General features: G+C 30.9%; 1 protein-coding gene across 3 annotated transcripts; it reads right to left on the reverse strand.

The window, feature by feature from the left end:
- Positions 1 to 1,188: 1,188 nt before the first annotated feature.
- Positions 1,189 to 10,769, reverse strand: LOC133688331 (uncharacterized). Of its 3 annotated transcripts, none has more exons than XM_062107798.1 (3): positions 10,403 to 10,769; positions 1,615 to 1,885; positions 1,189 to 1,423 (listed from the first exon to the last, which is right to left on the reverse strand). In XM_062107798.1, the coding sequence occupies exons 1-3, from the start codon at positions 10,404 to 10,406 to the stop codon at positions 1,375 to 1,377; spliced, it is 324 nt and encodes a 107-aa protein (XP_061963782.1). In that variant the 5' UTR covers positions 10,407 to 10,769; the 3' UTR covers positions 1,189 to 1,374. The 3 variants fall into 3 exon arrangements, with proteins under 3 accessions (XP_061963782.1, XP_061963774.1, XP_061963765.1); XM_062107790.1 differs by lacking the exons at positions 1,189 to 1,423; positions 1,615 to 1,885 and adding exons at positions 9,337 to 9,803; positions 9,990 to 10,258 and having other exon boundaries at positions 10,403 to 10,743; XM_062107781.1 differs by lacking the exons at positions 1,189 to 1,423; positions 1,615 to 1,885 and adding exons at positions 9,337 to 9,803; positions 9,990 to 10,261 and having other exon boundaries at positions 10,403 to 10,742.
- Between the last annotated feature and the right edge of the window lie 1,386 nt (positions 10,770 to 12,155).

Raw genomic sequence — 12,155 nt, forward strand, 5'->3', positions numbered from 1 at the left:
TTTATAAGAAGCTTAACCGCACTTCATTCATGAACCAACGCAAAGAGGATGACCCATCGTTTCAAGCATCATCGTTGACACAAACTTTTAACCATCGGTAGGGGAGGCACACACCACTCGAAGAGAATGAGCGCCTTCCACTTGCTAACATGTGTGTGACACATATCAACCATTTTTTAAAATTATTTTTTATATATATGGTTAAAGATTTAATTGCCTTTAATCCAAATACATATTTACAAATAACTATGTTAAAAAAACCTAAATGTCTCTAAATACAAGTTTTATTATATATTTTTTAAGGGAAATATAATTCTTTTACTATACATTTAATCAAAGTACAAAAAAAAACCACAAAACTGTTCTTTCTAGTTTTAAATTTTCTTACTTTTAAAAGTGTTTAAATCATTACACTGTTTATTTAAAACGCAAACAAACTAACTTGTCCCTATTAAAAATAATAATAACTAATAAATCCCATTGAAAACACCTTTCTACACCTGAGACAAAGTTAAACAAGTTTTTTTTCCCAAACGAAAATAACAATTTCACTGGAATTCAAAGTGAAATGAGAATGCAAGGTCAAAAAGTCAGGAGCTCTTTTTTCCTTTTTTTTTTTTTTCTTATAATCATGGATGTGGAGACTAATTTAGTTGTATTTTGATTATTTTTTTGAAATTTTAAAATTAATAATTAGATAAGTTTATAGTAATGGTAAGATTTATAACACTTAAACTAATAATATTTAAAAATAAATTCAAATTCAATACCTCACTAGTTAAGCTACCAAAAATTAATTATGATTCGTTATGCACACGTATTTGAGACTTTTGAGACTGTTTGTTATTGATGCCACGCTGTTGTTTTGTAAAAAAATAATAATTTTTTAAATGTTTTTTTAATTTTAAATTAATATATTAATACCAAAAATAAATTTTAAAAAATTAAAAAAACAATCGAATACTGCAAAGCTAAACAGGCTAGTTAAGACTTTACGTTTCTCTAAGATAAAGCATGTGTTTAACCTCAATACATCTGGTATTTTGTTTCATTTTGTTTAATTATGTCTGCCTATCTTCTTCTTCTTCGATTACCTCAGGTTATACCCAACCGAATGCTTCTACCGTTTCTATAACAACCGGCGCCATCGCCCGGCAATTCACCTAGTATGTACTGTAACTCAAAACATTCAACTCGGAACAGAGAACGCAAATCCTTTATCAAATGAAAACTCCATCCAAGGAAGAAGGATATGAAGGGAAGACTAATGCCAATACAAATCTAGATTTAGGACTGATGATTTAATTTTAATAAGAAAAGACGATCAGGAGTCACTGCAAAGGCAAACTGCTCGTTGTTCTCCATGATCATTAGTCAGCCAACCAGGCCTGCCTTCCCTTGTTCCTGCTTTTCCATTTCCTCGCTGGCAACACAACGAATAGGAAACACAATGATGGAGAGAAAAATAATTGTCAACAGTGCATTTTGATTCTTTCATTTTGAGTTCGTTAACTTATGTTTCCCTCCATGTAATAGCTAGCATTAGCAAGATTAATTATGAAATCCGATGTCCCAATAATTAAGAAAAGAAATGGCGAAGGGAATTTAACCAACCGGAGGAGCCCAGTAAGGTGATCAGCATGGGCAAGGTTGTTGTCCTCACGGGCTTTCAAGATGCTAAACATTAGGTTGATCCTGGTTTGGTTGTAATCACTCTGCTTGGCTATGTTCATCGTCTCCTCTTTGAGCCTGCGGCATTCAGATTCTATCTCTTCAAACTTTTGTCTTTTTCTCGTTGCCCTTCTCTTATGCGTTTTTGTCCCTCGCCGATCTCTACCATATCTGTTTTCAATCGTTCCATCGTTTCCCTCCTCTCTCTGTTCTTCTTAATATATATATATAAGAATAATAATTATTTTTAATTTCTGGGAATAAGGACATGATATATAGCAACAACCAGTCAAGAAACAACAAACAAGCATTAAGAATACTCTTTTTAAGAAAAACATAGAAATATAACTAGATTTGATTCGTACCCAATATTGTTTCCTGTGTTTGGACTTGGAAACACTGCGGCTCGGGGCTAAAGGCTTGATCGAATCCATAGTTGCAGACACCCGTATTGACTGACTTCCTCCTTTCTATTGAAATTGAAAGTTGTGTTTACAATGACTAGGGCTCTTCACATTAGCAGTTAATTTATACAGAGTCGGATCTGTAATCAATATCAAGTCTTCCGTCCGCGCGAGCTTGGTAGATTTTCGCGTGTAATCGCACGATAACGCCAGAAATTTAAACCAGCCCATCCCTCGCAGGCCTCTGTGTGTGTGTATACACTGTTATTGTTTCTAATAATTCCTCTAAATATTTAAATTTTTTTATAGGTAAAACAGACCTAATCCAATAACCACCAATATACCTAATAAATTTAGTTTTAGTAAAAATCTTCAATTAATGTTGTTGTTTTCATATTATCCATTCAAGAATTATATGTTACTCTCTTTAGAATTGACAAATATTACGGTAATTCCTCGTCATAATAACTTTAATTTTTTTTTTATCATTATAATTTTTTTTTATAAAGTTATCACAATTTCAATCAAGCATTATAATATTTAGTTGATATTTTATTTTATAAATTTTTATTTTTATTATCATATAATTAAAATAAAAAAATAAAATTATTAAATTATTACAGATACACATAACAAATTTGGTGAATTAACTGTTAAAGCTAAGTTTTCAAACAATGATCATGAACACCAACGAATAGCGAGAAATTTCCCAACATTCCGAACCCCAACCTGAACTAATTGCATTGATGACCAAAGCTTAACTGTTAAACCATAATATTTTCCCTTTGGAAACCCCAGCAAGGTTGACTCTGCGATTTTCCCTTTCAACGAAGTCATATCTCTATAAAGGCTGGCAAGAACAGCAGGTGCAAGTGCAATTCTATCACCTCTCGCAGCTTGAATTACAATAGAGAAAACAAGCTCAACAAGCTGAAAGCTTCATGCTAAATCTCGCAGCCACTATCCATGAATTTCTTCATTCACGGCAGATTACTGGCCTTCTTAGCAGGTGTCCTTGTCATTTCTACTGTTGCAGTCTGCAAAACCGGAACTTCTTATTACAATACGATATTAATTTCTCCATCCAGAACTTTCATGCTTGTTCTTCTCGCTAATCTGATTGCTGTGCTTCATCTTCATCCTCGTCCTCATCTTCCCTTCCATCTTCATTTTTAATCTTAACCCTAGATTTCACCATTTTTCTTTGAAAAACGTTGATTGTCGAAGAGCAGCGCCAGAAAAGTAGATATGCTTCATCATCGTAAATTGTGAAGCCATTTAACAATTTTGTTTTTGAAACATCATGTTTTCCATAAAAACAACTTTAAAATATTAAATTTCTCAACTATTTATGTGATTCTTTTTGAAACTACCAGGACATACGGCACTCTTTTCTGCATAAGTGTTTTTGTCTCCACTAACACACCTGCATAGCTTCACAGACATAGCTGTTTATAGCAAGCATTAGCCGACCTACACATGTCTACACATTTCTTATGATGCAACTTTTAGTTTTACGCTGCACAGTACGACTGGTAAAATTTTAAAAAAATAGTAAAAAACTTTGAAAAAAACCTTTAACTTAACTCAGATTAGATGGACAACCATGACCCATGATGGAGTTCCAGATTAAAAATAATAATTTTTGAAAAAAACAATAACCTCAACATCACGGCAAAATAAAATATTATTAAAAAAATTTAGTTATTTCAAGATAATTTAACTAACTCACCATTCACAAACTATTCATGATAACTTACAATAAAAAATAAAAAATATCTAATAACATAACTTCAAATAATAAAATAAAAAAATTAATTTTAAAAAATATAAAAAAGAAAATTTTGAAATGTTAAACTCATAAAAAAATATAAAAAAATAAAAATTTCAAGGGGTTAAATCGAAAATTTTAAATTAAAAAAATTAAAAAAACCCTAAATAAACAGGGGTTAACTTGAAAGAACCTCAACCTCAGATATAACACTGAAATAAAACCACATTAAAAAAAAAAAACAACTCTACGTCTAATAACCTAAAATCAAACCTTTAATTATATATTACTCTCTTTAGAATTGAAAAATATTATGGTGACACTTCATCGTAACAATTTCATTTTTTTTATTATAATTTATTATTTTATAAAGTTATTACAGTTGAATCAAATATTTAATTAATATTTAATTTTATGAATTTTTATTATTATTATTATCTAAATAAATAAAAAAATAAAATTATTAAACTGTTAGATATACAGATAATAAATTTGGTGAGTTAAACTAGAAATTTCAAATCGATCTTAATATTAAACAAAAATATTTCTGCTTGATATTTTTTTTTATATCAAAACACACACTTCAAATGAACAGGATAAAATCGAATAAACCTCAAGTGCTTGTCTTGTCAGAAATGGTAGGCAGCACAGATGACGCCTAGTAGACTGTGCGTTGGGTCCAGCACACCTCTTCATGCCATGCTGCTGCAATGGTTACTTTATTTATTTCTTTTATCCTTTTAACCTTCTTCTGCATCTGTTGAGAATGGTGGGATCCATGCTGCAATGCCTATTCTATCAGCATCCAAAAGATACTCAAGATCCATTCTGAAAAGACCCCAAACAAGTTAGAAGCATCCTCTCTTTGGCGATACTGACGCCATGCCTGACAGTCGAAAGCTCTACTACCATGTTAGTAGCATAGCCAACAGAAGAAGAGAAGCCAGGAATTCAATCTACCGGGTGGTCATGAAAAGCTTAAAGCCCAAACACTTTCATCTGCTTCATTTGTCAAAGCCAAACTTGAGTTGCTAACATAACTAGCAAAGCAAATAAAATCAACCAAATCATTCTCACGAAGAAGGCTAGGTTAACAATTTTAGTCCTAATCTTGCCGTTTTTATTCGTGTGATCATCTGCTCAAGAAAAGCTTTAAGCTCTATGCAATCTCAGGTCTGTTAATTAGAGCATTGACCAAAAACTGGGATTTCTCCATAAAACTTGAGGAAATCCCAGTTTTCCAGAGCTAAAACTCTCTTCTGCCGAGTCTAAAATCAACGAAACATTCTCAACTTTCTGTTTCAATTTGTACCACCGAGCCAACCTAGGGTACCCACTCTTCATCAGATTAGGCTTCGGCTGCAGTTCATTGAACCAAACCCAAACGTGAACTGATTGCGTTGATGACCGAATTAAGCTTAACTGTTACACCATCATATTTTCCCTATGGAATCCCCAACAAGGTTGACCCTGCGATTTTCCCTTTCAACAACGTCATATCTCTGTAAATGCAGGCAAGAACAGCAGGTGCAAGTGCAGTGCAGTGCAATTCTATTGCTTTTAGCGACATGAATTACAATAGAGAAAACAAGCCTCCTGATGGAATCACAAGTATATGGGAGAATATACCTTGAAACGCTTCATGCTAAATCTCGCTGCCACTATCCATGAATTTCTTCATTCACGACAGTTTACTGGCCTTCTTGGCAGTGATGTTTGTCATATCTACTGTTGCTGCCTGGAAAACTGGAAGTTCTTATTAAAATACGATATTTCTGATCCATCCAGACCTATGATGCTTGTTCTTCTCGCTAATCTGATTGTTGTACTTCATCTTCCCTTCCATCTTCTTTCTTAATCTTAACCCTAGATTTCACCATGTTTTCCTTGAAAAACGTTGATTGTCGAAGAGCAGCGCCAGAAACGTAGATATGCTTTATAATTGAACCATGGGACTTGGTTTTTAGAATACTGAGAAAACCATTTTGTAACTGAATTCATTAATTTTACATGCATTAATAGAATAGATTTTATTTGTCCACAGAGAATTGGGCGGATGCGAACATTAATTATGATAAAAATTAATTGTGTAAATGGTATTCTGTTGTATAGTATTTTTTTTAATTAAAAATACTTTAAAAAAATTATTTATTATTTATATCAACATATAAAATCATTCAAAAATATTTAAAAACAATAATTTAATATTATTTTATAAAAAACAATTTAAAAAGCAGATTATAATGCAAAAACATAAACTCAATAAATCCCTTTATCTAGGGTATATTTCTTACCAGCATGGTTTTATTTAAAGAATAGTAAAATAACACATTTTGAAAAAAAACTAATTGATAAAATAGCATATTTAATACATGTCGTGATTGAAAAAACATAAAAAAATATTTTTTAAAGAATAGTAAAATAACTTAGCTTGAAAAATAATTGATGAAATAGCATAGTTAATACATGTTGCGATTAAAAAACAAGATATTTACAGTTATCATTGATAAAAAACAAATTAACTTAAAAAACATTGTTAAATCTGTCGCAAGAATTACAACAAAAAGAGATAAAACAAAATATTTTGGAGATACATTGAATCTTTGATTATAACATCATTATTTTCATAAAACAAATTTTGATAAAATAAATTCATAGACACTAAAAAAAAATCATCAATACTAATCAAAATATGTCACATTTTCTGTCCCAAACAAACTATGTATGATCCACTCAAATTATTATTAATTATTTTTATTGTTATTGTTTAATTTATCTCGTTAAAGAAATTTTTATGATACTAATAATATTGTAATTAAAGGTTTATAATCATTTTTTTATTTTAATTTTGTTGGATTTATTTTGTAAGTTTTTTTTTTTTTAAGATACAGGTGATAACCGAATTAAAGTCTTTATTTTATTCTTTCATCATCGTAAATTGTGAAGCCATTTAAAAAGAAAATTAAAATATCATGTTTACCACCAAAAACAACTTTAAAATATTAATTTTCTCAACTATGTATCTGATTCTGATTATTTTTAAAACCACGAGAACATACGGCACTCTTTCCTGCATAGGTGTTTTTGTCTCCACCAGCACACCTCCATAGCTTCACAGGCATAGCCATTTATAGCCAGCATTAGCCGACCTACACATGTCCTACACATTTCATATGACACAACTTTGGATATCCGGGCCGTGCAACTCGATTGATTTTATGTAATTTAAAATTAAAATTAAAATTTATAATTATTAAAAAGTAAATTTAAGATTTGACTATTTAATTTACCCTTCACAATTATAATATAACTTTTAATTTTAAGCTACAAGACTGGTAAAATTAAAATAAAAACATTGAAATAAACTTTAACTTAACTCAGATTAGTTGAACTACCATAAGATTAATTTAAAAAAAAAAACAATGATCTCGGATAAAAGATCAAGGTGAAATAAAAAAATATTAAAAACATTTAGTTAACTTGACTAATCCACTATCTAGAATAATCTACAATAAAAAAATAAAAAATATCTCAAAGTTTAATGTTTAATAACATAACTTCAAATGATGAAATTAAAAAATTAATTTTAAAAAACATAAGAAATTTTTTTTTTAAGACTTGGGATTTGAGATCATGTTAAACTCATGAAAAAAAAAACGAAAAAAAAAAACATAAATTTCAAGACTTAAAAACTTAATGTTGAAGGACTAAATTAAAAAAAATCTAAATTAAAAAAAGATTGAAAAAAATCCTGAATAAACCTAAGTTAACCCGACAAAACTCTAACCTAAGATTTAATACCGAAATAACACAACATAAAGGAAAACTAAAAAAAAACACTATATACCTAATAACCTAAAGTCAAATAATGAAATTGAAAAATAATTACTTTGTTTTTTAAAAAAAGCATAAAAGACTAAAGTTAAATCAGGTTAATTCTCGAAAATAGTGACCCAGTTCAAAAGATTGAGATTGCCTCGTAAAAGGCAAACAATAAAAAATCACTAAGCAAAATTCATAATTATCCAAAATTAAAAACTAAAATAAATAGCAATCAAAACAACAATGACTAAATTTAGCATAAAAGCTAAATGAAAAAAAATGAGGGACTAAATTAAAAATTAAAAACAATTAAGAAAATGATAAAAAAATAGCAATAAAAAAATAAGGATTAAATTTGAATACAAAAATTAAATTAAATTAATAATGAGAGGTAAAATTGAAAAAAGAATCTAGAAAAGGATAAAAACAAAAAATAGCAATAAAAAAATAAGGATTAAGTTTGATAAAAAAAAACAAATGATATAAAATTTTTAATGATGAAATTGCAAAACAATTAAAGATCAAAATGTATTGAAAGCAAAAACAAATGAAAATAAAAAAAATAAGAATAAAAATTAATAGAAACAAAAATTGAAAGACATAATAGATTTTAAAAAAATTAGTGTCAATTTCTAAACTAAAAGAGAAAAAAGAGATAGAAAAATAAAAGTGTTCATAGTAGCTCAACTGCACCTTATTTGTGAACAAGCGTCCCACCACCATGAAGAAGATTACTCATCATTTCAAACATCATCGTCAACACAAACTTTTAATCATATGTAGAGGAGACACACACCATCACACATCACCTAAAAAGCATCATGGACTTCCATTTGCTAACATGTATGTGGCATATATCAACCATTTTTTAAAATCTTTTATATATATATATATATATATATATATATATTGTGTATGGTTAAAGATTTAATTGCCCTTTATTCAAATATATAATTACAAAATAACCATGCTGAAAAGATGTAAGTGCCATTTATTTTGAGGGGAATATGATATTTTTACTATGCATTTAATGAAATTACAAAAATACCATAAAACTGTTCTTTCTAGTTTTAATTTTTCTTACTTTTAAAAGTGTTTAAATCATTACACTTTATTTAAAACGCAAACAAACTAACTTGTCCCTATTAAAAATAATAATAATAATTAATAAATCCCATTGAAAACACCTTTCTACACATGAGACAAAGTTAAACAAGTTTTTTTTCCAAAAGAAAATAACAATTTCAATGGAATTCAAAGTGAAATGACAATGCACGGTCAAAAAGCCTGGAGTTTTTCTTTTCTTTTCTTTTAATATATATATAATTGTAGATATTCAGTTGTTTTATATATATTTTAACTAATCTTTTAAAATTTTAATTTTAAAATTAATGATTAGATTTTTTTTCAGTGATTATAAAATTCATAATACTCAAATTAATAATTTTAAAAAAATAAACTTAAAATTTAATCAGTTAAATTAAACCTTTTAGATTAATTATAATTTGTTATGCACATGTATTCGAGAATTTTTGAGATGTTTGTTATTGAAGCAACACTGATTTTTTTTTTTGTAAAAAAGTGATTTTTTAATTAATTTTTTATTTTTTAATTAATAAATTAATATCAAACTTAAATTTTAATAAACAGAATAAAAAAACAACCGAATAATGCAAAGCCAAACAGGCTAGTTAAGACTTTAAGTTTCTCTAACATGAAGCATGTGGTTGCATTGTTTAACCTCCATGCTTTAGGCATTCTTTTCATTTTCTTCAATTCTGTCTGCCTATCTTCTTCTTCGATTACCTCAGGTTATACCCAACCGAATGCTTCTACCGTTTATATAACAACCGGCGGCATCGCCCGGCAATTCACATAGTATGTACTATAACTCAAAACATTCAACTCGGAACAGAGAACGCAAATCCTTTATCAAACGGAAACTCCATCCAAGGAAGCAGGATATTAAGGGAAGACTAATGCCAATACATATCTAGATTTAGGACTGATGATTTCATTTTAATAAGAAAAGACGATCAGGAGTCACTGCAAAGGCAAACTGCTCGTTGTTTTCCATGATCATTAGTCAGCCAACCAGGCCTGCCTTTCCTTGTTCCTGCTTTTCCATTTCCTTGCTGGCAACACAACGAATAGAAAACACAATGATGGGGAGAATATTAATTATCAACAGTGCATTTTGATTATTTTATTTTGAGTTCGTTAACTTGTGTTTCCCTCGATAGCTAGCATTAGCAAGATTAATTATGAAATCCGATATCTCAAGAATTAAGAAAAGAAATGGCGAAGGGAATTTAACCAACCGGAGGAGCCCAGTAAGGTGATCAGCATGGGCAAAGTTGTTGTCCTCACGGGCTTTCAAGATGCTAAACATCAGGTTGATCCTGACTTGGTTGTAATCACTCTGCTTGGCAATGTTTATCGTCTCCTCTTTGAGCCTGCGGCATTCAGATCCTATCTCTTCAAACTTTTGTCTTATTTCACGTTGCCCTTCTCTGATGCGTTTTTGCCCCTCACCGATCTCGATCATATCTGTTTTCAATCGTTCCATTGTTTCCCTCCTCTCTCTGTTCTTCTTAACATGTATAAGAAAAATAATAATTTTTAATTTCTTGGGATAATGGCATGATATATAGCAACAAGAAGTCAAGAAACAAGCATTAAGAATAATCTTTATAAGAAAAACATAGAATTATAAATTAGATTTGGTTCGTACCCATTGTTTCCTGTGTTTGGACTTGGAAACACTGCGGCTTGGGGCTAAAGGCTTGATCGAATCCATAGTTGCAGACACCCGTATTGACTGACTTCCTTTCTCTTGAAATTGAAAGGTTGTGTTTACAATGACATCGGCTCTTCACAATACCCGTTCATTTATACAGAGGATTCAGATCTATAATCAATCTACGAAGTTCTCAAGTCTTCCGCTCGAGCTTTGTAGATCTCTCGCGATATCGCACGATAACGCCAGAAAATGTTGTTTTAATTTCTATGATTTGAAACGGTTTCTCATAAATAATAGACTGCCAGGCTTTTAACAACCAGAGCTCGAGTAACACGCATTTTGTGTCCTACTTTCAGTTAAGATTTTGAGTTATTATTAGCTGGCATGATTGTGTATTAGCTGGCGAGACATGTGTGGATTCCAAGATTGTAGTTGTTTCCTTGTACAGATAGTCTTACCTAGAATAGGAGTTTAGGCATACGAGGACGTTTTCGTACTTCCTTAATTTATATATATTTCCTGAAAAGATGAATACATTGTAGTGCACAGCAATATTTACAGAATGAAAAGCTTCGGTTGAATGTCGTAATCAACATGGTATTAGAGCAGGCTTGAAAAACTTTTTTTTTTTACTATTCTTCCCTGCATTATCCCTTGACATTTGTATTCCAGGGACTTCCTCCTACAAACAAAATCACAATGGCAGAACAAGAACGAAATCCAATTGTTCCAGTGACTCCACGCAATCCTTTGTCAAACCCAGTTATCATTCAATAGGAAACCTCTGGCTCTCCTGTCAGTATTATTCTCAACGAAACAAACTATATGTTATGGTCGTAGTTGATGGATGCGTATTGGCACCCGCAACAAGGTTGGGTATCTAACTGGAGCAGCGGTGAAACTTGCACCCAACAATCCAAACTATGATATATGGATTATCGAAAATCATAAAGTAAAGAGCTGGCTCATCAAATCAATGAGCCCCCACCTGATGCAGGGATTCATTCATCTTGTTATAGCAACGGAAATATAGGAAGCAGTGTCAAGGACCTTTTACAATGGATTGGATGAAACACAATTGTTCGAACTGAATCAAAAATCTTTTTCAACCACTCAGAATGGTAGGCCTTGATCCACATATTATAATGAACTTGTTGCAATCTTTCAGGAAATCAATCATCGCAGCATATCCCAAGAAGAATCTAGTGAAGGGATTGTACAACTTCATGCGGTGATGATGAGATTGCGAATATATTTTTTTTAAGCGGTCTTCATTCTGAATATGATCAAATCCATGGGGAAATTCTTTGAAAGGAACCAAAACTGGACCTGGAAGCAGCCTACGTATGTTTGAGAAGAGAGTCACAACAACGGAAAATTATTGGAGTTTTTCGATCGGTCTCCAAAAATACAGCCATGATAGCTAACCAAAACCAGCGAGGGATAGGTTCTAGTTCTGCCAAAGGGAAAAATAGTCAACGTTCAGGAAAGCCAAATAATTATGTTTGTACCCACTATGGCGAATCTAGCCATTCAAAGCTGCGTTACTATAAGCTTATTGGATATCCCAAATGGTGGGATTTTTCAAAAAAACCCATGGAAGAACATTACTAGGAAAGCTGCAGTGGCCAAATCAGGTGAAAGCCTTCTAATTCAGGAGGGGACTTCAATGCCTACTGCTAATTTAACTCAGCCAGGTAGTATCGGTAAGGCTAGTGTTCTTTCTGCTATTACTATGGATATT

This window comes from Populus nigra, chromosome 1 (genome assembly GCF_951802175.1).
Source record: "Populus nigra chromosome 1, ddPopNigr1.1, whole genome shotgun sequence".
Classification (NCBI taxonomy): Eukaryota; Viridiplantae; Streptophyta; class Magnoliopsida; order Malpighiales; family Salicaceae; genus Populus; species Populus nigra.

Coding starts and splice junctions, on each gene's coding strand:
- LOC133688331 (XM_062107781.1), bottom strand. CDS start 10,468: ATGGATTCGATCAAGCCTTTAGCCCCAAGCCGCAGTGTTTCCAAGTCC. Junction 10,262..10,402: donor CCAAACACAGGAAACAATGG/GTACGAACCAAA, acceptor ATACATGTTAAG/AAGAACAGAGAGAGGAGGGA. Junction 9,804..9,989: donor CACCTTACTGGGCTCCTCCG/GTTGGTTAAATT, acceptor TTGTGTTGCCAG/CAAGGAAATGGAAAAGCAGG.